Raw genomic sequence first — 26254 nt, forward strand, 5'->3', positions numbered from 1 at the left:
GGTGTGCGCCACTATGCCCAGCTAATTTTTGTATTTTTAGTAGAGACGGGGTTTTACCATGTTGGTTGGCCAGTATGGTCTCGATCTCTTGACCTCGTGACCCGCCCGCCTCGGCCTCCCAAAGTGCTGGGGTTACAGGCGTGAGCTACGGCACCTGGCCCATTCTGGGTATATTCTTAGTTAAGCAGGGTTGTCTTGGCTGTGTTGGCAGCAGCCCTGTTGGCATATATTCCCTGGCAATTTGTGGTCAACTGAAACCCCTAAGCCTGTTTCATGTGAGCTACTATTAAGCCATTCCTTCCCCATTCTATACTTTGGTACTTAGGTTTCATCTTGTGGTTTTGATTCTTCATTTCAGCTTATTAGCTCATGGAATGTTAGGGCTAAAAGAATCCTAGAAATAAACTTTTTTCATTTTGATCTTATTTCTTCTATTTTCCATGTTCACTGCCTCCCTTTCCCTCCCCACAAGCTTTGTGCTGTCCACAGTTGGGAGGTTCTTTGTGTTTTCTTCCAAATCATTTATGAAAATATTGAGCAGAGCCATGGAGCATGTCCCAGAAACCTACCTCCAGTTGACTGCAGTCTATTTCTCAGCCTATTTTCAAGCTGATTGTTCTATTAGCTGTGGATCTCTACCTTTATTCTACTACTTGGGCTTATAGTTTCATTTCATCCACTATATTGCTTTTCAGCCAGGTATGGTGGGAGGGTGATCCCTAGCTTACAACATGAGGGGATGCAGAGGTGGTAAGATGAGAATCCTGAAAGTCAAAAGTGCCAAGCACCTGCAGACTGGAAAGGCACCTGATGCACAGGGAAAGATATGATCTATTTTCATGAATTCTAGTTTCTCTGAGATGAAAGGGATCTGGAGGTTGTCTTATTAGAAATAATTGTCAGGTAGTGTTGATTCCATCTCTACCAACACACCTTCTACTGATGGTTCCAGCTCTCAGTTAAGAGGCAATCCGTTTAAATGTGGACTAGCTCTTACTGTTAGCATCTAACATCGTCATCTCAACTGTTTTAGCCTTATGTAGGGATAAGCGGGATATTGCTATTCTTGTCCCTCAGTAAATGTTTGCTGAACGAATCCATGAGTTAGTTTCAGGCTAGTCTTCAGCTTTGTATTTGCACATTCAGGGAAAGAAGGATGAATGGCTTTTGTGTTTCTCCTTCTACCTGGCCAAACCCATTCCTCCTTTAGAATCATCCAGAGCTCTGCCTCTTCCAGGAAGTTTTCCTGACAGCTCCTGCCTCATCTTTCCACTGAATTCCCATGTCCGTACTTGATGCTTTGTACTGGCCACCTAATTCATGTGTTTATATCGCATTAGCCAAGTCCTGGAGGGCCAAGGCTTTCATGCTTTCCACAGCATCAGGCACAAGTGTGCAAATTAGTGAACCAAATGTGTCTCCATAAGTGTTGCCACGAGATGGCACTAGAGGCCCTGCAATTGTTCTGCATAACTTTTAGCCATTTATATGCCTTCCTTAATGAAGTTTAAACGTATTTACCAAGCAAAATGCCAATAAATTCTAAAGTAGAAACTGAAAAAAATTTTTTGTATTTTTTTTTTTTTAAGAGGTGGGGTTTCACCATGTTGCCCAGGCTGGTCTCGAGCTCCTGGGCTCAAGCGATCCATCTGCCTCAGCCCCCCAGTGTGCTCGAATTACAGGAGTGAGCCACCATGCCCAGCCTACAGTAGAAATTTTAAACCAAATAAAGAAACCAGGTAACTTCCCCTTTTATCACATGGTAGACTGTTCTGTTCACTCAGCTCCTCTGCCTTGCCCCTCCCCAGGAACTGGGTCCTTCCACCAGCAGCTGCTTTCTAGGCCCCAAGCAGAAGCTGGCTTTCACTCCCTAATGGAGATGGCCTGGGGACCTGAAAATGGCCTCAAATCCTTGGTTTGTGTCTTCTGATAATTTATTTTTCCTAGAAAGGACAATTAAACATTAATAAGAAATTGCTTATAACCTTATCACTTTTCATATGTCAGTTATTTTGGTTGCCTCATTCTGGTCTTTGCTCCTTTGTATGTGTGACTTTATGCATTTTTAATCATGCAAAAGCCATAATAAGAGCTCTCATTTACTGAGCGCTTATTATGAATTATGCATCACACTTGTTTTATACATATTACTTCCATTTAAATGCTTGTATTTACTATACTGCTTATAACGAGTGCTAACATTATTAGGCACTGTTGTAAGTGCTTTCCATGCCTTAACTCATTTAACCCATACAACCTTATGAGAATAGATACTGTTAACCCCATTTTACCATAGTTTAGAGAACTGAAGCTTATCAGAGTTAAACGATCTGCCTAAGTTAACACAGTAATTAGCTGTATTGGGATTCATATTTAGATAACTTTAATTCTAAAATTTCTGATCATTTCAGTGTATCATTTCATTTTGTTCATTCTTTAATGATTCCTATTTGGACTTCTAGAAATGGTCTGAAGGCTAACAGAATCATTGAAATTAGGGTTTGATTTAGATCTTTTTCCTGCAGCTAGCCTGGTAACTCCTAGAGGACTAGAGGTCGTGTTTATTTCTGTACTCCTTTTCCCATTAAATGCAAAATTAATACTTAATGGTTGAATGAGTGAGTGGGTGAACACTGCCTCTACTCTCCTAGGAAGTCTGGGATACAGAGCTAGTTGATAGAAACTTAGCCTGTTAGAACTTGAAGTGGTTTGAAAAATCAAGCCAATCCCTTCCTCCAAGAAAGGACGGAGGACCTCCTTAGGGTGAACTAGTGAGTTGGAGGCAGAATGGAACTAGAACTCCGGTTTACTGGGCTTCTACTCCACCATCTGGTTTCAGAAAGCCTAATCCTGTCTCTAAATTCCCTTCTGTCTCCCCTTTTCTCCCTTTCTCTCTCTCCTCTTGTTCTCTGTCTCTTTTTTCTCACACACAGTCTCTCTTTTCTTTCTCTCGATGTGACTTGATGTAGCTTTACGTACTTGATGTATATCTCTAGATGTAGTTTTTTCATCCTAAAATTTCAAGCCCGAAAACTACAAAACAAAGCAAGATTTTTCATTCCTCATGCCCCGACTTACTCCTAATTGTGTCTTTGTCCAACTCAGAATAGAATCCAGGATCTCTGCTTCTCTCCTCACCCAGAATGTACAGAGCTGCAGCTCATGTAGAGAAAATTACCTTGATTCACATTCCTCCTCAGAACATGCTATTGATGATTGGTGGAAAGTGGGAAAGAGGATCATAGCGCAGGCTGGTTGTTTTAATGCAACAGCCAAGTTTTTGAAAAACTGGCAGGAGAACAGGAGTTTCTGTTTTTTTCTCAGAGAGAACAAATGTGACCAGACTGTGTGATTTAATTATTCTCTGGGCCTACTGTTTTGTAAACAGCCCCATGAGCCTGTTAAAGCAAATAGCATGAAGGCCAAAACCTTCCAGCCCTTCTTTCCATATGCCACCCTTTTAGTTTCATGAGTTGGGTTGCGTTTTCCCCAAATTTAAATAATCTGCAGTTGTTTGTTGTGATGTCTTTTCCTGGTGCTCCTAGTGTCTCCTAGAAAATGACACCTGGGGCATTATTTGGGTAGCCATTTGTTAGTACATCCTGGTGCTTCCACACTTTTTATGTAAGGTCAGACTGTTTTAGAATGCTTCATTGAGAGAGTCAGTTGTGGGTTCCTATGTAGTGAATTGTTACTGAGTCTTCACGGCTCATGGACCAGCAGCCAGTACCCTCGGGTACACAGAATGGGAACCTCTAATGCAAGGTGGTTCTGCTTACCCTTTTCTCTGTTCTGTTCTCTTCTCACTGTTTCTTTTTTCCTGTAAAATGACACTTTTTTATTTTTAAGATGGAGTCTAACACTCTGTCACCTAGGCTGGAGTGTGATGGCGCGATCTCAGCTCGCCGCAACCTCCACCTCCCGGATTCAAGCAATTCTCCTGCCTCAGCCTCCCAAGTAGCTGGGATTATGGGTGCCCGCCACCATGCCTGGCTAATTTTTGTATTTTTGGTAGAGACGGGGTTTCACCATGTTGGCCAGGCTGGTCTTAAACTCCTGACCTAAGGTGATCTACCTGCCTTGGCCTCCCAAAGTGCTGGGATTACAGGTGTGAGTCACCACGCCCGGCCATCTAAGGCTTTTTCTTGCCACAGAGAAATCTATAAGAGAATGGTAGCTACAGACAACTAAACACTAAAACGAAGCTCTAAGCTGCGCTACCTATTATGGTAGCCATCAGTCCCATGTGGCTGCTGACTACTTGAAATGTAGCTAGTCTGTTGTAAATGTAAAATAGATATTTGATTTCAAAGCCTTAGTACCAAAAAAAGTAAGCCATTTCATAAATAATTTTAATCTTGAATACATATTGAGATATTTTGTATATATTGGAATAAATAAAATATATCATTGAAATGAAAACCTGTTTCTTCTTACCTTTTTAAAAATGTAACTAGAAGATTTTAAACTATGTTTGTGACTTGCATGATACTTCATTTGGATAGCACTGGTCTAGAAATCCCTAAGAGTAAATACTTTCTTTTTTTTTTTTGAGATGGAGTCTTGCTCTGTCACCCAAGCTGGAGTGCAGTGGTGTGATCTCGGCTCACTGCAGGCTCCACCTCTTGGGTTCACACCATTCTCCTGCCTCAGCCTCCTGAGTAGCTGGGACTACAGGTGCCCGCCACCACACCCGGCTAATTTTTTTTGTATTTTTAGTAGAGACAGGGTTTCACTGTGTTAGCCAGGATGGTCTCAATCTCCTGACCTTGTGATCCACCCACCTCAGCCTCCCAAAGTGCTGGGATTACAAGTGTGAGCCACCACGGCCAGCCGAGTAAATACTTTCTTAGTTTGCTATAGAATGCCAGGAAACTAGCCACTCTTTCCTCTCTATATCTCTCTTTTTGTTGTTGTTTTTTTAAAAAATATTCTTTGATTTTGTTGATGGCATCAGGAAGAAAACCTCCATTATGTATTATTTGCTATCTTTTTTTATACCTGCTACTCACTGGAGAAGGATGACATCTAGTGACAGAAGGGTGGTTGAGGAGGGAGTTAGGAGGCATTGGAGAGAAGACTGGCGATGACTTCAAATTTCTGTCTTAGAGTTAGAATTGTTTTATGCCTTTAAAAAACTTCAGCTAACAAGTCTGAGGGAAGGCTCTGAAGGAGGGAGAGTAAAACAGGCACTCTTTAAAACAGAAATGTGCCTCTCTCTGAGGGAGTCCTACTCTAGTTTTACTTTCCTCTTATTTATCGGAATTTATTGAGGACATATCATATGCCAACAGTTTTCTAGTTTAGAGGAAATGGGAATATGGCCTAGTCACTACCCACAAGGAGCTTACATACAGGTAGAGAATGAATTCAAGCCCAGCCGCATACTCTAGATAAGCACTATAATAATGTTAGAAAAGAAAATGCGTTTGGAGCACTAGAAAGCACTTTCTGCTTGGAAAGGAGACTGAAGGCTTCGTGTGTCTTGGATGTGATATTGTCAGGCAGAAAGGCAGGCAGGTGGGAAGGACAACCTGATGGGGACAACCTGACTTAAAGGCCTGGGGAGTGGTAGATGGCCCTCGAAATAGTAGGTAGGGGCCATACCATGGGGGATTTGACAGCCTAGCTAAGAATGTTGGATCCTCTCTACTAAAAACACAAAAATTAGCCACGCATGGTGGCACGTGCCTGTAATCCCAGCTACTTGGGAGGCTGAGGCAGGAGAATCACTTAAACCTGGGAGGCAGAGGCTACAGTGAGCCAGGATCACACCATTACACTTCAACCTGGGCAACAGAGCAAGACTCCATCTCAAAAAAAAAAAAAAAAAGGAATGTTGGATCCTATCCTTTGACTGTTTAAGGGTTTTAAGCAGAGAAATGACATGGTCAAGATTTCGTGTTCGAGATACCATTCTGGCACTCCTCAAAAGGATAGACACTGAATGCAGGGAGACTAAGAAAGAGCTCATTGCAGTCAGCCAGCCAAGTGGTAGCAAGAGCTCAAATGGAAAGGAAAGAATATTTCCAAGAGATGGTTGAGTGAGGGATGAAAGGGAGGAGGAGTCAAATATGGTCCTAAGTCTCTGACTTGGATCACTAGTGGAGTTACCTTTATCCAAAGTTGTAAATACAGGAGAGGATCAAGCTAAAATAGAAAACAAGCTGCGTTTGGGACTGTGGACAGAGCTGCAGAGGGAGCTGGCCAGAGCTGAAGTGCTTGTGTTTGTGTTTCAGATGGTGACCCTCTTTCAGATGTGGGTTGTTCCCCTCTATTTCACAGTGAAGCTGCACTGGTGGAGGTTCCTAGTGATCTGGATCTTGTTCTCTGCTGTCACAGCCTTTGTTACCTTCCGAGCCACCCGAAAACCTCTAGTACAGACAACCCCAAGGTGAGAGTTTAAGTAGTGGGAAGAGCCCAGGTTTTCCGAAGCTAATGGGTTGGAATGCATGGGAGGAGCATAGGTTTAGACTGAAAAAATTCCTGGTTTTGTCTGCCAAAACTATTTGGCATGGGGCCTCTCTAAAACAAGCTGATTGGTAGAACCCCTCCCCTATTCATCGATTAAAAACCTCAAATATTTCTGTATAGCTTACTTTATGGTTTCAAGGTATTTTTATATTAAAGGCAAACAAAAATAAGCAAATTGTGGTGATCATTGTGGTCTCATTTTAAATGTTTTCTTCTATGAACCCTTCTCTGATCTCTAAATTAGATTTTCCATTATATTCTCTCATTGCACAGTAGTTTTCCTTCATATAACTTACCACAATTTATAACTAAATACCGTTTTGAGTATCTATCTCCCTCACTAAACTCTAACTCTGGGATCAGGAACCACATCCATTTTGTTTGTCACTGTATATTCAGGCCCTGCCATGGGGCCTGGCACATAGTAGCCTGCTCTGTGAATTTTTGTTGAATGAATGAATCTCAGCAAATTTATAATTTTCCCATAAACAATACTTCCTTCTTGAGTCACAAAGCAGCCACTGCCTGTATAATTCTTTTTATTTTATTCAAATTCGTTTCTCATTTGATCCTCCCAACCAGCTTGTGAGGTAATTTAATATCTGTACTCAACAGAAAAAGAGATTTTCTCATTCATTCAAATAAGCACCTACTATGTGCCAGGCCCTGTGCTGAGTGCTGGGGATACAGAGCTGGATAAGACATGGTCCCTGCCCTCAAGGAGTACTCTGTTTAATGGAGGAGATGGACAAGAAAGCTCCTGTTGCAGTGCAGTTGGTAAGTGCTATGACAGAAGTTTGTGTAGGTCCAAGAGAGCTTGACTGGCCAGCCTCAAAGTTGTGACCACCTGATCCAAAGTCTTTCAAATTGTAGATTGCTCTTCTTCCTATTCTTCTTATGTTCTACTTTCCTGCAAGCCTTTCTGTGGCCTTCTGGAGTTTCATTGTATAAGGTGAAATAGGTGATCCATAAGTTCCTCTCTGGCTTTGGTGGTTTACTTTAAAGGCCACTGTGGAAGATACAGGATGTGGAGCCAGATGAATGTGGATTGGGACCCTGAGCCCTGCCACTTGTTCACTGTATGGCCTTACCTTTCTGAGCCTTGAAGTCTTCATCCCTAAAAATGGGACAATAATTGCTACCTCACATAGGGAGATAAGATGATATGAAGAAAAAGTGCAATAGAACAATGTAAGAGTCACCAAGGACACCACAAACAGTGCCAACTTCTGGCTAAAATAATTGAAAATATGTCTGTAATACAGAGGATTTTTATAATAGTAACTACTAGCTTTTTTTTTGAGATGGAGTCTCGCTCTGTCGCCCAGGCTGGAGTGCAGTGGCACGATCTCGGCTCACTCGTGCAAGCTCCGCCTCCTGGGTTCACACCATTTTCCTGCCTCAGCCTCCCAAGTAGCTGGGACTACAGGCATCCGCCACCACACCTGGCTAATTTTTTGTACTTTTTTAGTAGAGACAGGGTTTCACCGTGTTAGCCAGGATGTCTCGATCTCCTGACCTCATGATCTGCCTGCCTCAACCTCCCAAAGTGCTGGGATTACAGGCATGAGCCACCGTGCCTGGCCAGTAACTACTAGCTATTTATTTATTTATTTATTTAGAGACAGGGTCTCACTCTGTCGCCCAGGCTGGAGTGCAGTTCACTGCAACCTCTGCCTCCCAGGCTTAGGCGATTCTCCTGGCTTAGCCTCCCAAGTAGCTGGGACTACAGGTGTGTGCCGCCACACCCGGCTAATTTTTTTTTTTTTTTTAGTAGAGACAGGGTTTCACCACGTTGGCCAGGCTGACCTCAAGTGATCTGCCTGCCTCGGGCTCCCAAAGTGCTGGAATTACAAGTGTGAGCCACCACGCCCAGCCCTGTAACTAACATTTGATAGTGCTTTACAATTTCAAAGCACTTTTTAAAAATAGAGATGAGGTCGCACTCTGTTGCCCAGGCTAGAGTGCAGTGCCATGATCACAACTTACTGCAGCCTCATCCTCCTAGGCTCAACCAATTGTCCCATCTCAGTCTCTGGAGTAGCTGGGACTACAGGCATGCTCCACCTTGTCTGGCTATTTTTTAATTTTTATTTTTAGTAGAGACAAGGTCTTACTGAGTTTCCTAGGCTGGTCTCGAACTCCTGAGCTCAAACAATCCTCCCACTTCAGCCTCCCAGTGTTGGGATTCCAGGTGTGAGCCATTGTGCCTGCCCTCAAAGCACTTTTGTAAACATCCTTATTTATACATGCAGCATTTCATGAACATGTATTATATACCAGGAAATGGGCTCTGTACAACCCAGTAAAAAAGATAGCAGGGTTTTCCCGTTTTACAAAGAAAATCACCTCTCTTGTCTCAAAGAGGTGATTTGACTTATCTGAAGTTATCCAGCTACTAAAACATCACTTAATCCATACTGAGTTTTTTGACCTAAAATTTCACATCCTTTTCACCGTGTCTCTCTCTTTTGTGATCAGTGCAAACCCTGGAGAATAGAGCTGTGTGTGTTCTTTAAGACAACACTAGAAGAAAGATATTTGGGACCTTTCCCTAGCCTGAGAAACCATCACTGCTTGCCTGGCCACAGCAAGGAGGCATGGGCAGGGAAGGACCTTGACTTTCCTCCCTAGGGTTCAGCAGGGTTGGTAGTAACCTAGTCAGCTCTCAGGAACCACACAGGCTTGTGCTGGTTATTCAGGCAGATTACTAAATTGTTCATTAGCTCCCATCACAGATAGAATAGTGGCTCCTGATGACAGGGACCTACTCTTGTAGCATTTAAAAGGCTCTGGTTTGGCCAAGCACCAGTGGCTTATGCCTGTAATCCCAGCACTTTGCGAGGCTGAGGTGGGAGGATCCCTTGAGCCTAGGAGTTCTAGACCAGTCTGGGCAACATTGCAAGACCCCATCTCTAGCCAAAAAAAAAAAAAAAAAAAAAGGCCCTGGTTCCTTCAGGGAACCATCTTTCTTGCTGAGTCTAGTAGCTGGGATCCACCAATTAGGTTGTACACTGTCTTCATTGGCTCCTGGGGCACACTACTCCTCCTTCAGGAGCATGAACAACCCCATTCTACTTCACCACCACCACACACTTTCATCCAACTCAAAGGTACTTCTTAAGTGCCTCTCTCCCTTCTCCCTCAGAAGAAAATTCATTTCAGAAGCAAATTCATTACACATCATTTCTTTCATTTTTGGCCTGTGGATAGGAGCAAAGCTGTATTCAGACTAACCGGGCCAAGGTACAAACAACCTGTAGCTCATTCTACCTCTGATTCATCTCTTGAATTCTGTTTCTGAACAACTAGCCTTCCCTGCCTGTTAATCTTCTGAGCATAGTTGTGTTTAATACTTTTTACTTCCTCATTTGAGGTGACATAGCTGTCTAAGATCAGCTGTGCTCCTTCTTTGAGGCAGAAACTGCCTTTTTAGGAATCTTTTCCTTGGTCTGAAACCATGAAAATACAAAGCATAGCTGGGTGTGGTGGCTCACGCCTATAATCCAAACACTTTGGGAGGCTGAGGCGAGTGGATCATGTGGTCAGGAATTCGAGACCAGCCTGGCCAATATGGTGAAACCCCGTCTCTACTAAAAAAAAATATATAAATTAGCCGGGTGTGGTGGTGGGCACCTGTGGTCCCAGCTACTCAGGAGGCTGAGGCAGAAGAATCGCTTGAACTCAGGAGGTGGAGGTTGCAGTGAGCTGAGATTGTGCCACTGCACTCCAGCTTGGGTGACAGAGCGAGACTGTCATCTCAAAAAAAAAAAAAGAAAAAGAAAAAAATACAAAACACTAGTTCTTGAGTATATGGAGGCATTTCTGCAGTTAAGGGAGTGAGCAGCTTTGGATAGTAACTGAAGTTGCTCAGAAAGTCCTGAGCAAAGACCCTGGTGTCCCCATTGATGTGAGAATAAAGGATTCTGGTGATCCAGTGACCATTAAGGCCAGAATCTCTGTGTCAGCTGCACTAACCTTCTCTCCTTTCCCCAGGTTGGTTTATAAGTGGTTCCTGCTAATCTATAAAATCAGCTATGCCACTGGCATTGTTGGCTACATGGCTGTCATGTTTACCCTCTTTGGTCTTAACTTATTATTCAAGTGAGTACCCTTTGTTTTTGTTTTTGCTGGAGTTTGGGGAGGAGTGACTGTTGAGATGTACCTCTTGTTGCATGTCGTGGTTATTAACAGGAGGGACATAATATCCAGGATAGGAGACTTGGGTGCTGTGGGGGGATGGGAGAAGACAGGCTCTCCATGATTTGTTCTGGCAGAAAGCAAGGAATGTCTGAATATATACAAAGTCAGAGTCCTAAATCATATTTTCCAAGGCTTTATATTTTAGTGGAAAAGTCTAGTAACCAAAGTAAGCATAATAATTATCATAACCTGCTATCCATAATTCTATTACCTTAACAGAGCTGTTTTTCTCATCAGTGTGTACTGTTCATTTGCAGCATCCACTCTGCATGAATGGCCTTATGTTCAACTAGGCCAGGGGTTGGCAAACTGTGCCCTCTGTGCCAAATCAGCCCACAACCTGTTATTATAAAATGAAGTTTTACTGGAACATAGTCATGCTCATTCATTTATATATTGCCTGTGGCTGTTTTTCCACTAAAACAGCAGAGTTGAATAGTTGTGATAAAGACCATATGGGCTACAAAACCTAAAATATTTACCATCTGGCCCTTTATAGGAAAAGTTTGTTGACTCTTGGGCTAGACCGTCTACCTACGTGACCATGGTTGGCTACAGCTAGCAACAGATTGACTTAGAAGGATACAAAACAAATAATAGAGCAGAGCGGTGTCTGCAGGTCTTCACAGTAGACTCAGAGCTTAGGTGTGAAGGAATGAGACGACACAGATGGGTGTGGAAGCCACCTGGCCTAGGAGCCGCATTCCCCCAGGAACACATCCAGTTTCAAGAATGTCGCAGTCCAGATGCGTTGTACTAATCACAGGTCATAAGCTGTGTTGCCTGTAATATAGCTGACATTCGACAAGATTTCTAAGGAAACAGTTCTGGAAAGTTAACCTGTGGATGTTAAGTCCTGCTTCATTGTTGGGCACTTAAGTTGTTTTCAATTTAGTATTATCCCAGATAACGCTGCTCTGTTGCTTCCTAAGGGTGCATTCCTAGGGATGGAATTTTGGCTATTGCTTCAGTTGTCATAAGCCTTCCAAAAGATCTTTATTAGCTTACAGGTCCTCCCACCCCGAATTGAGTCAGATGCCAAGAAATCCTGAGCTCAGAGACTGGAGCATGCAGTGAATCAATGAGGCAGATGAGGGTGGAAATATGCTTTCCTGGATGAAATACTGGTGGCTGTGGGCTGTGGATCAAGAGGAGCCCTAAGCCTACGACAGTGCACTGAAGCTAGAGATTTAGGATTCAAATTTAAGATAATGAATGGGATGATCACTGGCCTCTTCCCTGAGCCTAGTTATATTGTAGGCAGGAGTCTCTGAAAGGAGTTTATTTTAGGACAAGTAAAAATAAATCCTGGCCAGGTGTGGTGGCTCTCACCTGTAATCCCAGCTATTTGGAAGGCTGAGGCAGGAGGACCGCTTGAGGCCAGGAGTTCAAGACCAAGCTGGGCAACATAGTGAGACTCTCAACTCTAAAAAAAAAAAAAAAAAGAAAGAAAGAAAGAAAGAAAATTAGCTGGGTGTAGCGGTGTGCACCTGTATCCCCAGCTACTCAGGAGGCTGAGGTGGGAGAATTGCTTGAGCCCAGAAGTTCAAGGCTGCAGTGAGCTATGATTGTGCCACTGCATTCCAGCTCAGGTGACAAAGGGAGACCCCCATCTCGAAAAAAATAAAAATAAATAAATCCTATTTTATATAGTGAGAGTGCACTCATGAAATTCTTTCTTCTAGGGGTAGTACAGGCTGAAGGAATAAACAGGCTCCTGAAGGGTTTAGAGGAATTCATCACTGTAGAGTCAAACACATCTTGTCAAAGAAAACAGATATCTCCTGGTAACTTTCTAACCTGTATGGTTAAAAAATAAAATAAAAATCAAGATTCTGCATTATGGGATTCTGCATTATGGTTTTTTGTTTGTTTGTTTGTTTTGAGATGGAGTCTTGCTTTGTCGCCTAGGCTAGAGTGCAGTGGCTCACTGCAACCTCCACCTCCCAAGTAGTGGGGTCAAATGATTCTCCTGCTTCAGCCTCCTGAATAGCTGGGACTACAGGCATGAGCCACCACACCCGGCTAATTTTTATATTTTTAGTAAGGATGGGGTTTCACCATGTTGGCGAGGCTGGTTTCGAACTCCTGACCTCAGGTGATCCACCTGCCTTGGCCCCCCGTAAGTGTTAGGATTACAGGCGTGAGCCACCACGCCTGGCCTCTGCATTAAGTTTTAAAGATAATTCTTCTATAATTACAGTTTCTTTTTACTCGCCTGAACTCTACAATGAGGAAAACAGAATTGAGAATCTTGATCATTTTTGTGCTACTGATCAAATTAAGTGGTGTAAGATCAATGATTTCTAGTGAGTTAAATATTCAAGGTTCATAAGCAAATGCAGCTTTGTATATAAATATAATTTATAACTAAGCAAATACATACGGTTCTTTATATAAATATTTTAACAGATAATTTTCTATAACAAAGATTTATAGACTCAAGGTTGCAAATTATCGGTCCTTGGAATTATTAAAACAAACCTTCTGATGTTATAGGCAAGATCTTTATCCTTCTTGTTAAATAGACTTGGACCAAAATTTAACTTTGATGATATGATACAGATTATTTATATTTGTAGTTTATAATTTTATAGTAACTGCTATATATTAATAAATATTTACTAATTTTATCTTTTTTTTCCTAAACCTGTGTTTGACAAGCTATTTCTGTAAAGGTCCAAATAGTAAATATTTTAGGTCTTATGGGACAATAGGCCAAATCTAGGATATCATGTAGGTACTTATATAACAAGAGAAAAAACTCCTACCCTGTCCCACCCTCTTTGCCTGGGGAAGGGGCCAGGTCTCAGGTAGTGGGCATGCTTTGTGCTCAGTTGTCATAAGCTGAGACAATCTCAGAAAGAGGGGCATGTGGCCACCGGAGTAATTTTCACTCTCTGCACCAGTGACACCCAGATTCTGGCATGCCCTTTCCTCCTTATGGATGGCTCAGCTGTTTCAACTTGGGTGGCTGGCTGGAAGAGAGACAGCTCAGCGAGGCAGCTCACTTAGTGTCCAGAAGTTACCAACAGTGGAGTCCCCACCATGTAGGTCCCTATGAGCACAGGTCCTGGGTAGCTGCAAGTCATTGTCACCAGTTAGGGGAGGCAAGGACTAAGAGCAGAGTGAGGAAAAGGGGTAGGAGGGGATACTGTAGCTTGGTCTTCACAGCCTACAGTGCTAGCCTCCTCAAGAGGTGTTCATGGGCCATATAAAAATAGACAGCAGACTGGATTTGGTCATAGTTTGCCCACACTTACTCTAGCCTTTGGGCCTTCTCGCTTTGGGCCCTGCCTTGTGTGTCCCAGAGTAGTAATCCATAGAAGATATGTCTCAGGGTGGGTCTTTCTAGCTCTAATGCTTCCCTTGCAGGATCAAACCAGAAGATGCCATGGACTTTGGCATCTCCCTTCTCTTCTATGGCCTCTACTATGGAGTTCTGGAACGGGACTTTGCAGAAATGTGTGCAGACTACATGGCATCTACCATAGGGGTAAGTTCATCCGGGTTCTTAAATACTGCTTCTTGACACCTCCAAATTGCTCAAGTTGATGTCACTTGTTTAATGGAAGAGAAAGGCACTAGGGTGAGATAAGCCACATAAAATCCTTCAAGATGTGCGTATGCATGGACATTCCTTCCTTAAAGTTTGGAAAGCAACACAGCCATAAAAAAGGATAAAACCATGTGCGTTGCAGCAACATGCCAGCTGGAGGCCTTTATCATAAGCCAGTTAATGCAGGAACAGAAAACCAAATACTGCATGTTCTTACTTATAAGTGGGAACTAAACATTGGATATTCACGGACATAAAGATGGCAACAGTAGGCACTGGGGACTACAAGAGGAGGAGGGAGTGGGGACAACGGTTGAAAAACTATCTGTTGGGTACTGTGCTCACTACATGGGCAACAGGATCATTCGCACCCCAGACCTCAGTATCACGCAGTATGCCCATGTAACAAACCTGCACATGTACCCTCTGAATCTAAAATAAAAGTTGAAATTATTAAAAAAAAAATTAGCCAGATCTCAGATGTACCCTATACTTTTTCTCTTTAGGGCCATTATAGGAAAGAGCCACTTTATCCAGCAGGAAGTTAACATTCATTCAGTAGATACTTTTTAATGCCTGCTATGTGTCTAGACACATAGCTATGTGCCAGAATTACAAAAGTGTACAAAAATAAACATGGTTTTTGCCCAGATAAACTTTACTCTTGGGTGGGAGAGATGGCTATTATAGTAACAAACACAGATAAAAATAAAATTACAACTTTAATAAGCATTATGTAGGAAAGGTTCATGATGCTGTAAACACATGTAGTAGTGTCATTTGACCTAGTCTTGGGGCTCAAAGATGGCTTCCTTGAAAAAGTGACTATGGAGCTGACTTGAACGATGAATAGGAGTTAAGTGGATGAAGTGAGAACCAGGCAGAGGAAAGAGCATTCGTAAGAGTCCTGTCACGGGAGAAAGTGTGGGTGTTTTTGAGGAACTAAGACCAGTGCGGTTGTATGGCCAAGAAGTGTCTGGAGAAGTAGTGACTAGACTTAGAAAAAAGCCTGTGGGCCAAATTAAAGATTTTGATTTTTATGCTAAAAATCCTGGGAGGGGCCGGGCACAGTGGCTCACTTTGGGAGGCTGAAGCAGGCAGATTGCTTGAGCCCGGGAGTTCAAGACCAGCCTGAGCACCATAGTGAGACCCCATCTCTACAAAAAAAATGAGGAAAAAAAAAAACCTAGCCGGGCGTGGTGGCACACGCCTATAGTCCCAGCTACTTTGGAGACCAAGGTGGGAAGTCACCTGAGCCTTGCAGTGAGCTTGTTCATGCCACCAAACTCCAGCCTGGGCAACAGAGCAAGATGTTGTCTCTAAATAAGTAAAAATTCACAAAATGTGTAATAATCATGCAAAGGCACAACAATAAATGATGGGGCACAAAAGTGCTTAGTCCATATTGGTAATTGTTTTTGAACTGCACAGTGGTAGGAGTTGCTCCTTACAATTTTTACTTTGTGAACTCTTATTCCTTGATTTAACCCACAGCCGCTACAACAACAGCCACTGTCACTCACTGCTTTACCAAAAATTGGGGAAGCTTTCATACTTGCTTTGTTCATCTTTAACTGTATGTGTAAAGCTACACATTTCATTTCAACATTTAATATTAAAAGTGTTTTGAGTCTTTACTTAAGAGACAATTTGGTGTCTCTTAAATAGAGGTTTAGTGATGTCTTTGTGACAGAAATATGACACAGGAAGTGAACTCTTGTTTCTATCAATTAGCCTGTGGTAAAATTGGTTTTGTTATATGTCGTTTCATTTAAAGTCACAGTTTCCAAGAAACTGCCAGTGAAGTGAGGACATACTGTATTTGAGAAGTATTTTGGACTTAGATATAGTTTGGTTCTGAAGACTGAAGGGAAAAATACAAAGGAAATGTAGGTTTCAAAGCTGAGATTTCTGATTCGGCAACTGCTTGGATGGTAGTACCTTTCACTGAGACAGGAAATGCTGCAAGAGCAGCAGGTGGACATCACGGAGAGATGCTTAAATATGGGTAAATTAACAACCAATCTGAGAAACGCAAGTAAATATTTCTGGTTTTTTCTCAGAATGGAAATATATCTTTATTGTTTTGCTGTTTATAAAAGTAATATGTTCTCTTTGTAATTATTTAAACAACACAGAAGTGCTCCCTGTCTCAGTGTCATCCCCCAAGATCCCACCCCAAGAAGGAATATTTCCATCACCTTGGGTAACTTTAATCTAGTACCGTTTAAGGCCAGGGACTTTGTCCCTCAGTATCATGGGAATATTCTAATTTTTTCTCTACTGGATCAAATTGAAAACAGTACATTGGATCACTTTATTGACAGTTTATTAGGTTCCTTTTTGAACAACTGTCTTGTGTTTTACCTTCATTTCCCTCTTACCTATTTGTGTAGACATTGGATCTTCCTTTAACCAGTTTACTCCCCAGAAGAGATTTCTAGACCACGTCACCATTTTGACCATTTTGAAGTATACAATTCATGCATTAATTACATTTGCAGGGTTCTGCAACATTTTCACTGTCTAATTCCAAAATTTTTCTTCATCCCAAACAGAAACTCTGCCCATTAAGCAGTAACTCATTACCCCTTCCCACAGCCCTGGTTTACCTCTAATATACTTTCCATCTCTGTGAACATGCCTATTGTAGATATTTCATGTAAATGGAATCATACAATATTTGTCCCTTTGTCTCTGGCTTTTTTCACTTAGCGTAGTGTTTTCAGAGTTCATCCATGTATAGAATGTATCATTCCTTTATATGGCTGAATAGTATTCCATTGTGTGTGACACCGCATTTGGTTTATTCATTCATCTGTGGATAGGCACTTGAGTTGTTTCCACTTTTTGGCTACTGTGAGTAACGCTGTGAGCACTGGCGTTTAAGTGTGTTTAGTCCCTAGTTTCATATCTTTTGGGTTTATACCGAGAATGGAATTGCTTGGTCATTTGGTAATTTTATGTTTAACTTTTTGAGGACATGCCAAACTCTTTGCTTTCTTAATTATGATAATGCTTAAGTGAATATCTGTATTCATGAAGCTTCTTTGACACTTCCTCTTTTTTTTTTTTTTTTTTTTTTTGAGATGGAGTCTCGCTCTGTTGCCCAGGCTGGAGTGCAGTGGTGCGATCTCGGCTCACTGCAAGCTCTGCCTCCCGGGTTCACGCCATTCTCCTGCCTCAGCCTCCTGAGTAGCTGGGACTACAGGCGCCCCCCACCATGCCTGGCTAATTTTTTGTATTTTTAGTAGAGACGGGGTTTCACTGTGTTAGTTAGGATGCTCTCGATCTCCTGACCTCGTGATCCGCCCTCTTTGGCCTCCCAAAGTGCTGGGGTTACAGGCGTCAGCCACCGCGCCCAGCCTCCTCTTATTTCTTTAAATTCCTTGAAGTGGAATTAATGGGTCAAAAGGTGCAACAATTTGAGATACCATGCTAAATCCTATCCGAAAGGCTTGAACCCCTTTTGCTGCTGCCACAAATGTCTGAGAATGCCCTTGTCACCAAACCAACATGGCACTTAATATTTCACTGTTTTAAATGTTGGAGAATATTGTTGTCCATTTCTGGTGGAACCATAGTCTGGCGACAGAATGGCTTGCCTGACACAGCTTCTGATCATCAGCCCCAAGTCCTTCTCCCTCCCCTTCCCCTTATCCTTTGGTGCTGATCCAGCCCAGTTTATAGGTTCTGTTACATCTAACTTCCCAACTGTCTCTAGTCTGGTCACTTCTCCCCATCTGCCCAGCAAAGATGAGGTCGATTTGACTTGTAAAAGATTACCTTTTCTAAACAGTTTAAAAAGAAAAAGATGTCCTCTAACTCTGGGCCTCCCGCTGCCACTGTGCCTCTTCTCTAGAAGGCCTGAGGTCTCTGTGGAGCTTCCTACTTTGGCTGCTTCTCACATCTTTTCCTATCTTTCCTTCCTGCTATTCTCCTTCAGTTCTACAGCGAGTCGGGCATGCCTACCAAACATCTTTCAGACAGCGTGTGTGCTGTGTGTGGGCAGCAGATCTTTGTGGACGTCAGTGAAGAGGGGATCATTGAGAACACGTATAGGCTGTCCTGCAATCATGTGTATCCTGCCTCGAGCTCCTGGGCCACATCTCTTCTGCAATCTGCACACTGTAGTGAGGGAGAGAAAGAGGGTGGTCATGACCCTAGGCGTGCTGTCCAGACCCTTGAGTGTAGGAGAGCCACAAGAGGGCCACCTTCCCTGGCCTTTCCCACAGATCAGAGCCACTCTTAGGTAAACAGTGGTTACAACCTGGCTGGGTCTGAGAGGAACCTGAGGCTGCAGCTAGTGAGGCTGTGCTAGCAGACCTGAGATCTGACCAGTCACAGGGGAAGAGGACCCTCTAATGGGATCCCTCAGTTTAGCATCATCCCCTGTTCTGAATAACACTTGTAATATTTATCATGTATTTACCCAGCTCCCATTCTCTGCCTATGTTGGGAAAGCCATGTATTGTCTCCATTTTGCCCCATAACAGTCTTGTGAGATAGAGATCATTATCCTTACTTCACATGTGAGGAAACAGGTTCAGACACAGGGACTTGCCCAACATTACAGAGCTGATAAAGAGCGAAGGCAGGATTTGAACCTTTCAAAGACTGGCTGGGGCTGGAGTGCCGCCCTGGCTCTCACCATTTCCCTTGACCAGCGGTGCTCAGCTTCCACGAGTTCTGCATCCGTGGCTGGTGCATCGTGGGAAAGAAGCAGACGTGTCCCTACTGCAAAGAGAAGGTAGACCTCAAGAGGATGTTCAGCAATCCGTATCCTTTATTGGGGTCCTTGTTGGGAGTGGGCTGTGGGAAGAAAGTACTGGCCAGTGTGACCTGCATTTGGATCCTCCTGGGGCCCTCACTTCTGCCCCCAACCAGAACATGTCAAACCATGATGGGAAGCTGAGCTGCTAGTCCTGCCCCCATGATACACCCCCAGTTTCCCTATTCTAGTATTATTGCCTATTCTCAGCCTCCTTGCAGCCATTGTCACGGATAGATAGACTTGTGTCAGCCTCAGGCTGTGTTATCTTACACTGGCAGTTCCTTCTTAGAGAAGGTGTTACAGGAGGCCCTCCCTGCATGTTAGACATGGGGAACTAGGATTTATCTCTATACCTCTCTCAGGGCTGCCCTGCCTCCAGTACCAGTCCCCTCTATCTGCCTCCCACCTTCTCTGCATTCAGCTCTTTACCCCAACAGACAGGCTGTGAGGAGGAAGAGGAGGGGGAGGGAAAAGTTGGGAGGGCTGCCTGAGTAGGAAGTGAGGCTGGGCCCTTCCAGAAAGCAGCCTCCATTCCTCTAGGCTGTGGAGCAGCTGGAAAGTGGGGCAGACCCAGGGAGCCCCAACACCCATGCTAGATCACTCCTGGCAGCTCTTGCACAGAGCCTCTTTTCTTTAACACACTGACAGCTGGGAGAGGCCTCACGTCATGTATGGGCAACTGCTGGACTGGCTTCGATACTTGGTAGCCTGGCAGCCTGTCATCATTGGTGTAGTCCAAGGCATCAACTACATCCTGGGCCTGGAATAGTGATGAAGAGCATCAGTGGAAAACCCACCCCACACGCCGTGGACCTCAGGGCACTCTCCTCCCTGCCCACAAAGACCTCCTGGGTGGGAAAGACTCAAAGGGGCGCTTGGGCCACTCAGGACCCCTCCGGCTGTGTCGGACTGGGGAGGGATATGATGGAGAGCCAGCCAGTGAGGCTGTCAGCAGTGGGGGGCTTTTTAAAAGAAAACTATTTTGATGAATATATTTAAAAAACCTTTTTTTATTGTGGAGCATAGGAATTGCCCCCCTCCAGGCTTCACCCTCCCTGCCTAAGCAGGGTGGGGGCAGAGCCATGACATTTTTGGTTTAAAGGAGCCTTCTCATCTCTGGCCGAGAACACTGCTGGGCTCCCAGGTAGCTGAAGGCCTCAGCCCACCCACTCCCTTCTTCCCTGTGTGGGGCTCAAGCCTGGGGCACTTAGTATAGAAGAGCTAACATACTCAGGCTTGTGCCACGGGTGAGCACTGAGGCCCCAGGTGTCCTCCCTCCCCCACTGTCTGGGACACAGGACAGGTGTTGCGTCTGACTCTGTCTCCCCCTGTCCAGGAGCTATAGGCTGGTTGAGGCAAGTGGAACCTTATCAGTGACTTGGCCAACAAGGGAAGCCTTGGGGCCTCAGAATTCATTGAAGATTTGTTTTGGGACAACTGGAAGAATCAGCATCATGGATACTTGCCCGTGGGCAGGGCTGTGGTCAGCCAAGAATAGAGGTCATATAGTTGGGCCATGGGGCAATTGTTGGCAGCCATGACTGACAGCCCCTTGTGCAAGCTCATTCTTCAGTGGATCCTTCAGTGGAGTGGTGACACGTGCCAGCGGTCACTCTGCCACATCACTTCCTTCTTGAAAGCCTAAGAGTGCGTATGTGTGTGTGTGTGTGTGTGTGTGTGTGTGTGTGTGTGTACGTGAGGCAGAAGAATATGACAGATGTCAGCTTCTCCCTGTGTCAGATGATATGTCCTTGAAGCTGGCAGGGGATTCCCAGTCCAGGGAATATCCCTACATGATTTTTGTCATTCATGGGTCCTCCCTGGGCCTGACAACGGGAGTGGTGGGTGGGTGAGAACAGGTTCTGAGAGGGGCTTCTAGGAAGGCCCCAGCCCTAGTCCTGGGCGACTTGAATAAAGTGGGAGGTCAAACATGGGCCTTCGGCATTGGGTTTCTAGGGAATATGGCCCAGTAGGGCCTGCCCCTTCAAGGGCAGCAAGAACGAAGCAGGATGTTGTCACTCCCGTCTGAATAAAGCTCCATGAGCTGGGTTGGAAAGCTGAACATTTATCTTGCTTTCTTCTTCCCACCTCTTTCCCTGGGGTCCCCAGGGGTGTCTTGCCTTTGTTAACCCCCATCGGAGACCTGAGGGTCTGGGGGTGGTTGGGCCTGCCTTTCTGCTGTTCCCAGCTGTTCCCCTGCTGACATCCCTGGGAGTGGTGGAATGCCAGGCTCCTGTCCTGTGGCCTAGGGGCCTGGGGCATCATTGGGCCTGCCTTCAGACTGAGGTTGCTCTATGTTCTCACTGCCTGAGGACAGTGTCCCGCCACCACCTGCCTTCCTTAGGGCCACACTCAGGCTCGGCTTCTCTTCCCCAGCTGTGGCTTCCCCATGGTACTCTGCTGCTTATGCCACCTGTGGGGCTGTTCCCCTCCTCAGAGAGGGGAATGGGGCTGGTCAGAGGACCCAGGGATCACCCTTCCTTTTACTTTTTCCCCCCACCCCCCTGTCAGGCTCAGGTGAGAAGCCGAGGCCAGGCTGTCCAAAGCTCTTCTCATGTGTAACAGTTCTGAGTCCCTTGACCTCCCCCCTTGGCCTGACTCTGGTCTCAGTTCCATTAAGACAGAGTCCTGTCATCTTTCCCTACCATCCCCCACTGGACTGTCTCTCTCAGAAACCCCAGGCAGCCTTGCCTCCTGACCTAACTCCTGGAGATGCTGGTGTTCTTGGGAGGAATTTCTCCTGCATCTCACATGCTAGAAGCCCCTGGGGCAGGAGGTAGGGGGAGGAATTGAGAGGAGGAAGAACATGAACTAGACACCTAGAGAAGAAGGATGTGACTTGTAGTATCCTATGTCTAAATTAGGAATATGAATCTGGTTTTTCTACAAGAAGCTTGAGATCACAGCTGACTGTGTTCCTGATGCATCCACCAAACCCAGTTCCATCTGTGGGCCTCCCTGGCTCTGTCACCAGCCGTTGCACCCTCCCAATCACAGGAGTCACAAACCTCAGACATGCAGCTCCTGTCCACACTTAATATATGCATGCATTGGATCACCCAGCCCTGGTCTTTCTGCCTCCATGGATAACTGCATGACCCTGAGAGAAAACCTCCTTAGATTTAGCATCCTAGGTTCCTCACACGCCTCACCCTGAATCCTGGCCCTCCCGCAGCCCTAGCGCCATTTGTCCCATCAGTGACCAGATTCATATTCTGGTGTAGACTCTGTTGCCGGAGCCAGTGTTGAGCCAGTCCGCCTCTTCCCCGGGAAGTGCCTGCCCTTCCCTCCTGTTAGGGTTGGCTCTCGAGCTTGTGTGCCAGTTCCTGGGTTGGCCGTGAGAGTTCTACAGACAAGGGGGAAGTGCTCTCGGTGTATTTCCTGTGGTGGGTTCACACGCAGCTAGACACAGCTAACTTGAGTCTTGGAGCTCCTAGAGGGGAGTTTCTGGAAAGGAAGGCTCTTCAGGACCTCTTAGGAGCCAGGTAGGAGTCTGGGACTACTAGTGAACCTAGACCTGTGGCTCTGGCCAGAGGGGCTAGGATGAGAGACAGGGTGTGATGGTGGGTGCTGGGAGATGTAGCCGACCTTGGGGCTGGTGGCTGGGGGAGTGGGTAGCCTGGGAAAGGCCAGGATGTGGACGGGCTGGTATGGCATTGAGCCTGAACTGGTCCAACTTGGGGTTCCCCAGTGCCTAGGAAAGTTGTCCCCTTGAATGTCAGTGTGAAGGTGAAGGAGGAAGCAGATGCCTGTTCATATGGAAACAAAGACCTGGCTGTGAAGAGGGGAGGCGGACACCAAAGTCCTGACACTTGGGCGGGACAGAATTGATCTGTGAGAGACTCTCATCTAGTTCACACCCTAGGTGACCCTGGGGGTGGCATGGGGGTAGATTAGAGATCCCAGTCTGGTATCCTCTGGAGAGTAGGAGTCCCAGGAGCTGAAGGTTTCTGGCCACTGAACTTTGGCTAAAGCAGAGGTGTCACAGCTGCTCAAGATTCCCTGGTTAAAAAGTGAAAGTGAAATAGAGGGTCGGGGCAGTGCTTTCCCAGAAGGATTGCTCGGCATCCTGCCCTTCCCAGAAGCAGCTCTGGTGCTGGAGAGAGCACTGCCTCCCTGTGTGACTGGGTGAGTCCGTATTCTCTCTTTGGGTCTCAATTTTGCCTTCCCTAATGAAGGGGTAAGATTGGACTAGGTAAGCATCTTACAACCATTTGTGGTCGTGAGAGCTGGGGTGGGGAAGGATTGTCACTTGACACCCCCAGCTCTGTTTCTAAGTGCTGAAAGAGCTCCAGGCTATGCTACGGGAGGAGAAGCCAGCTACTGAGGAAAAGCGGGAGTGGTTTACCATTCTCCTCCCCCACCTTTCACCAGAGAAGAGGACGTTGTCACAGATAAAGAGCCAGGCTCACCAGCTCCTGACGCATGCATCATGACCATGAGACACAACTGGACACCAGGTAGGCCTTGGGGCTACGCATGGGCAGGCGGGGTAGGGTGAGGTCTATGAACAGAATGGAGCAATGGGCTAACCCGGAGCCTTCACTCCAAGGCAAACCACCCAGCACACCTGGTGCTATTGCTTTAAGAACCTGGGCAGGTGTTGTAGCTCTGGCTCCAGTCTAAAGCTTCTCTGTACTCTGTTCAATAAAGGGCTAAGGGGTGGGTGCTGAGGGGTCCCTCTTCCCGCTCTGATTCCCTGGCTAGAACCCAGACATCTCTGGGCTGGAGTTACATCCTTACCCGGGCAGCCCACTCTGTCTCCAGAGCCGCTGACCTGTAACTGTCCTTTCCTCAGACCTCAGCCCTTTGTGGGTCCTGCTCCTGTGTGCCCATGTCGTCACTCTCCTGGTCAGAGCCACACCTGTCTCGCAGACCACCACAGCTGCCACTGCCTCTGTTAGAAGCCCCTCCCAGCCCCCAGTGTTCCCAGCAGCTAAGCAGTGTCCAGCATTGGAAGTGACCTGGCCAGAGGTGGAAGTGCCACTGAGTAAGAAGCACAGTGGTGGAGGGTGGGCTATGGGCACAGAGGTTCCCAGGGTCGGGTTGACTCCTGAGCACCAGCCCCCTTCTGCCCATGTACCACCAGCTGAGCCAGCTGGGCTGAGGACGCACCATTCTCCCTCCCCAACCCAGTGTCATGGGTGCAGGCTTGGCGCAGCTCCCAAGATGCTCCGTATCAAATAGGACAGAGAACTCAAGACATAAGTAATGGTCACAGGACCTCCCAGAGCCTTGGTTGCAGTGGACTCCAAGGCCAGCCCCTCCACCCAGAGCCTGCTGGCCTCTGGCCATCTCAGAGGAGCTGCAGCCATCCAGCACTGCCTCTGTCGCCTGGGCTCCCAAGTCACCGAGGCTGGGCACTAGAAAAGGTCATCCTGAGGAGACAGGTTCAGAAGAGGATTCATCACGTGAACCAAGGACCATTCCTCACATTCCCCATGTTTAGGGCTAGGGCCTCTCGGAGACAACTGCACTTCCCCTTTAACGGACGTTCCCACCAAGGTGGTGTGCAGGGCAGTTCTCTAGGTTCCAGATGCATGGGGACTGGGGGGAGCTGGCAGGGAGGGCACAGCAGAGCAGGGCAGGGGAAGGGCCTGCTCTTCCGAAGAGCTAACTGCTGCCTGTGTCCCTAGATGGAACGCTGAGCTTATCCTGTGTGGCCTGCAGCCGCTTCCCCAACTTCAGCATCCTCTACTGGCTGGGCAATGGTTCCTTCATTGAGCACCTCCCAGGCCGACTGTGGGAGGGGAGCACCAGGTGAGGGTCGCAGCAGCCAGGTGGGTAGGAAGGAGGCCTTCTGCGGCCTTCTCGTGACCTTTCCTTCCCTTCCGCTCCAGCCGGGAACGTGGGAGCACAGGTACGCAGCTGTGCAAGGCCTTGGTGCTGGAGCAGCTGACCCCTGCCCTGCACAGCACCAACTTCTCCTGTGTGCTCATGGACCCTGAACAGGTTGTCCAGCGTCACGTCGTCCTGGCCCAGCTCTGGGTGAGGAGCCCAAGGAGAGGCCTCCAGGAACAGGAGGAGCTCTGCTTCCATATGTGGGGAGGAAAGGGTGGGCTCTGCCAGAGCAGCCTGTGAACTAATGCCCAGCATTCCTCAAGGTCAGCCAGACAAAAAGGAACTTAGGTCTTGGGCAGAGGAGGTGTAGCCTGGGGCAAAGTGATGAGATGTCCCTCCTTTCCTTGGCCTGATCCTTGTCTGCCTTCACTTCCCTAGGCTGGGCTGAGGGCAACCTTGCCCCCCACCCAAGAAGCCCTGCCCTCCAGCCACAGCAGCCCACAGCAGCAGGGTTAAGACTCAGCACAGGGCCAGCAGCAGCACAACCTTGACCAGAGCTTGGGTCCTACCTGTCTACCTGGAATGAACAGTCCCTGACTGCCTGCAGGCTGCATGGATGAGCAACACACCCCCTCCTTCTCTGCTTTGGGTCCCTTCTCTCACCAAATTCAAACTCCATTCCCACCTACCTAGAAAGTCACAGCCTCCTTATAATGCCTCCTCCTCCTGCCATTCTCTCTCCACCTATCCATTAGCCTTCCTAACGTCCTACTCCTCACACTGCTCTACTGCTCAGAAACCACCAAGACTGTTGATGCCCTAGCCTTGCACTCCAGGGCCCTACCTGCATTTCCCACAAGACTTTCTGGACACCTCCCAACTATTCTTGCTTTTCCCAGACAGCTCCCACTCCCATGTCTCTGCTCATTTAGTCCCGTCTTCCTCACCGCCCCAGCAGGGGAACACTCAAGCCTGGTTGAAATGCCGCCTCGTCAATGAAGTCATCCTCTTTCAGCTCTGGCCACATTCTGCGGACTTCCTATCTTTGTGCTGTATGTTTTTTTGTTTTTTTTTTTCCCCCCTTCACTCTAATGGACTGTTCCAGGGAAGGGATGGGGGCAGCAGCTGCTTCGGATCCACACTGTATCTGTGTCATCCCCACGTGGGTCCTCATAAAGGATTATTCACTGGAGGCATCCTGACATCTGTTCATTTAGGCTTCAGTTCCACTCCCAGGAACTTTGCCTGTCCCACGAGGGAGTATGGGAGAGAGGGACTGCCACACAGAAGCTGAAGACAACACCTGCTTCAGGGGAACATAGGCCCTTGAAAAAGAAAAGAGAGAACAGCCCATAATGCTCCCCGGGAGCAGAGGCCACTAATGGAGAGTGGGAAGAGCCTGGAAAGATGTGGCCTCAGGAAAAGGGATGAGAGAAAGGAGGTGGTATGGAAGACTCAGCAGG

The 26254-nt window shown here is 46.3% G+C and overlaps 2 protein-coding genes across 9 annotated transcripts in view; both read left to right on the forward strand.

The window, feature by feature from the left end:
* RNF121 (ring finger protein 121) overlaps nt 1-21072 on the forward strand; it is a 71065-nt gene extending 49993 nt beyond the window's left edge. For both annotated transcript variants that reach the window (XM_004051721.5, XM_004051722.5), the window contains 6 exons: nt 6240-6394; nt 10471-10578; nt 14053-14173; nt 18183-18316; nt 18914-19015; nt 19659-21072. In XM_004051721.5, coding sequence (XP_004051769.4) covers nt 6240-6394; nt 10471-10578; nt 14053-14173; nt 18183-18316; nt 18914-19015; nt 19659-19779 — 741 coding nt within the window. In that variant the 3' untranslated portion in view covers nt 19780-21072. The remainder of the gene's footprint in view (nt 1-6239; nt 6395-10470; nt 10579-14052; nt 14174-18182; nt 18317-18913; nt 19016-19658) is intronic.
* Nucleotides 21073-21214: 142 nt separating this feature from the next.
* Nucleotides 21215-25984, forward strand: IL18BP (interleukin 18 binding protein). 7 transcript variants are annotated; one of them, XM_055356712.2, is made up of 7 exons: nt 21215-22495; nt 22702-23138; nt 23385-23470; nt 23809-24000; nt 24647-24770; nt 24851-24998; nt 25230-25984. In XM_055356712.2, exons 3-7 carry the CDS (start codon nt 23443-23445, stop codon nt 25305-25307), a joined length of 570 nt encoding a protein of 189 aa, XP_055212687.1. In that variant the 5' UTR covers nt 21215-22495; nt 22702-23138; nt 23385-23442; the 3' UTR covers nt 25308-25984. The 7 variants fall into 7 exon arrangements, with proteins under 7 accessions (XP_055212687.1, XP_063549407.1, XP_004051781.1 ...); XM_063693337.1 differs by having other exon boundaries at nt 21215-22844; XM_004051733.4 differs by lacking the exon at nt 22702-23138.
* Nucleotides 25985-26254: the final 270 nt, after the last annotated feature.

Source organism: Gorilla gorilla, chromosome 9 (assembly GCF_029281585.2).
Source record: "Gorilla gorilla gorilla isolate KB3781 chromosome 9, NHGRI_mGorGor1-v2.1_pri, whole genome shotgun sequence".
Taxonomy (NCBI): Eukaryota; Metazoa; Chordata; class Mammalia; order Primates; family Hominidae; genus Gorilla; species Gorilla gorilla.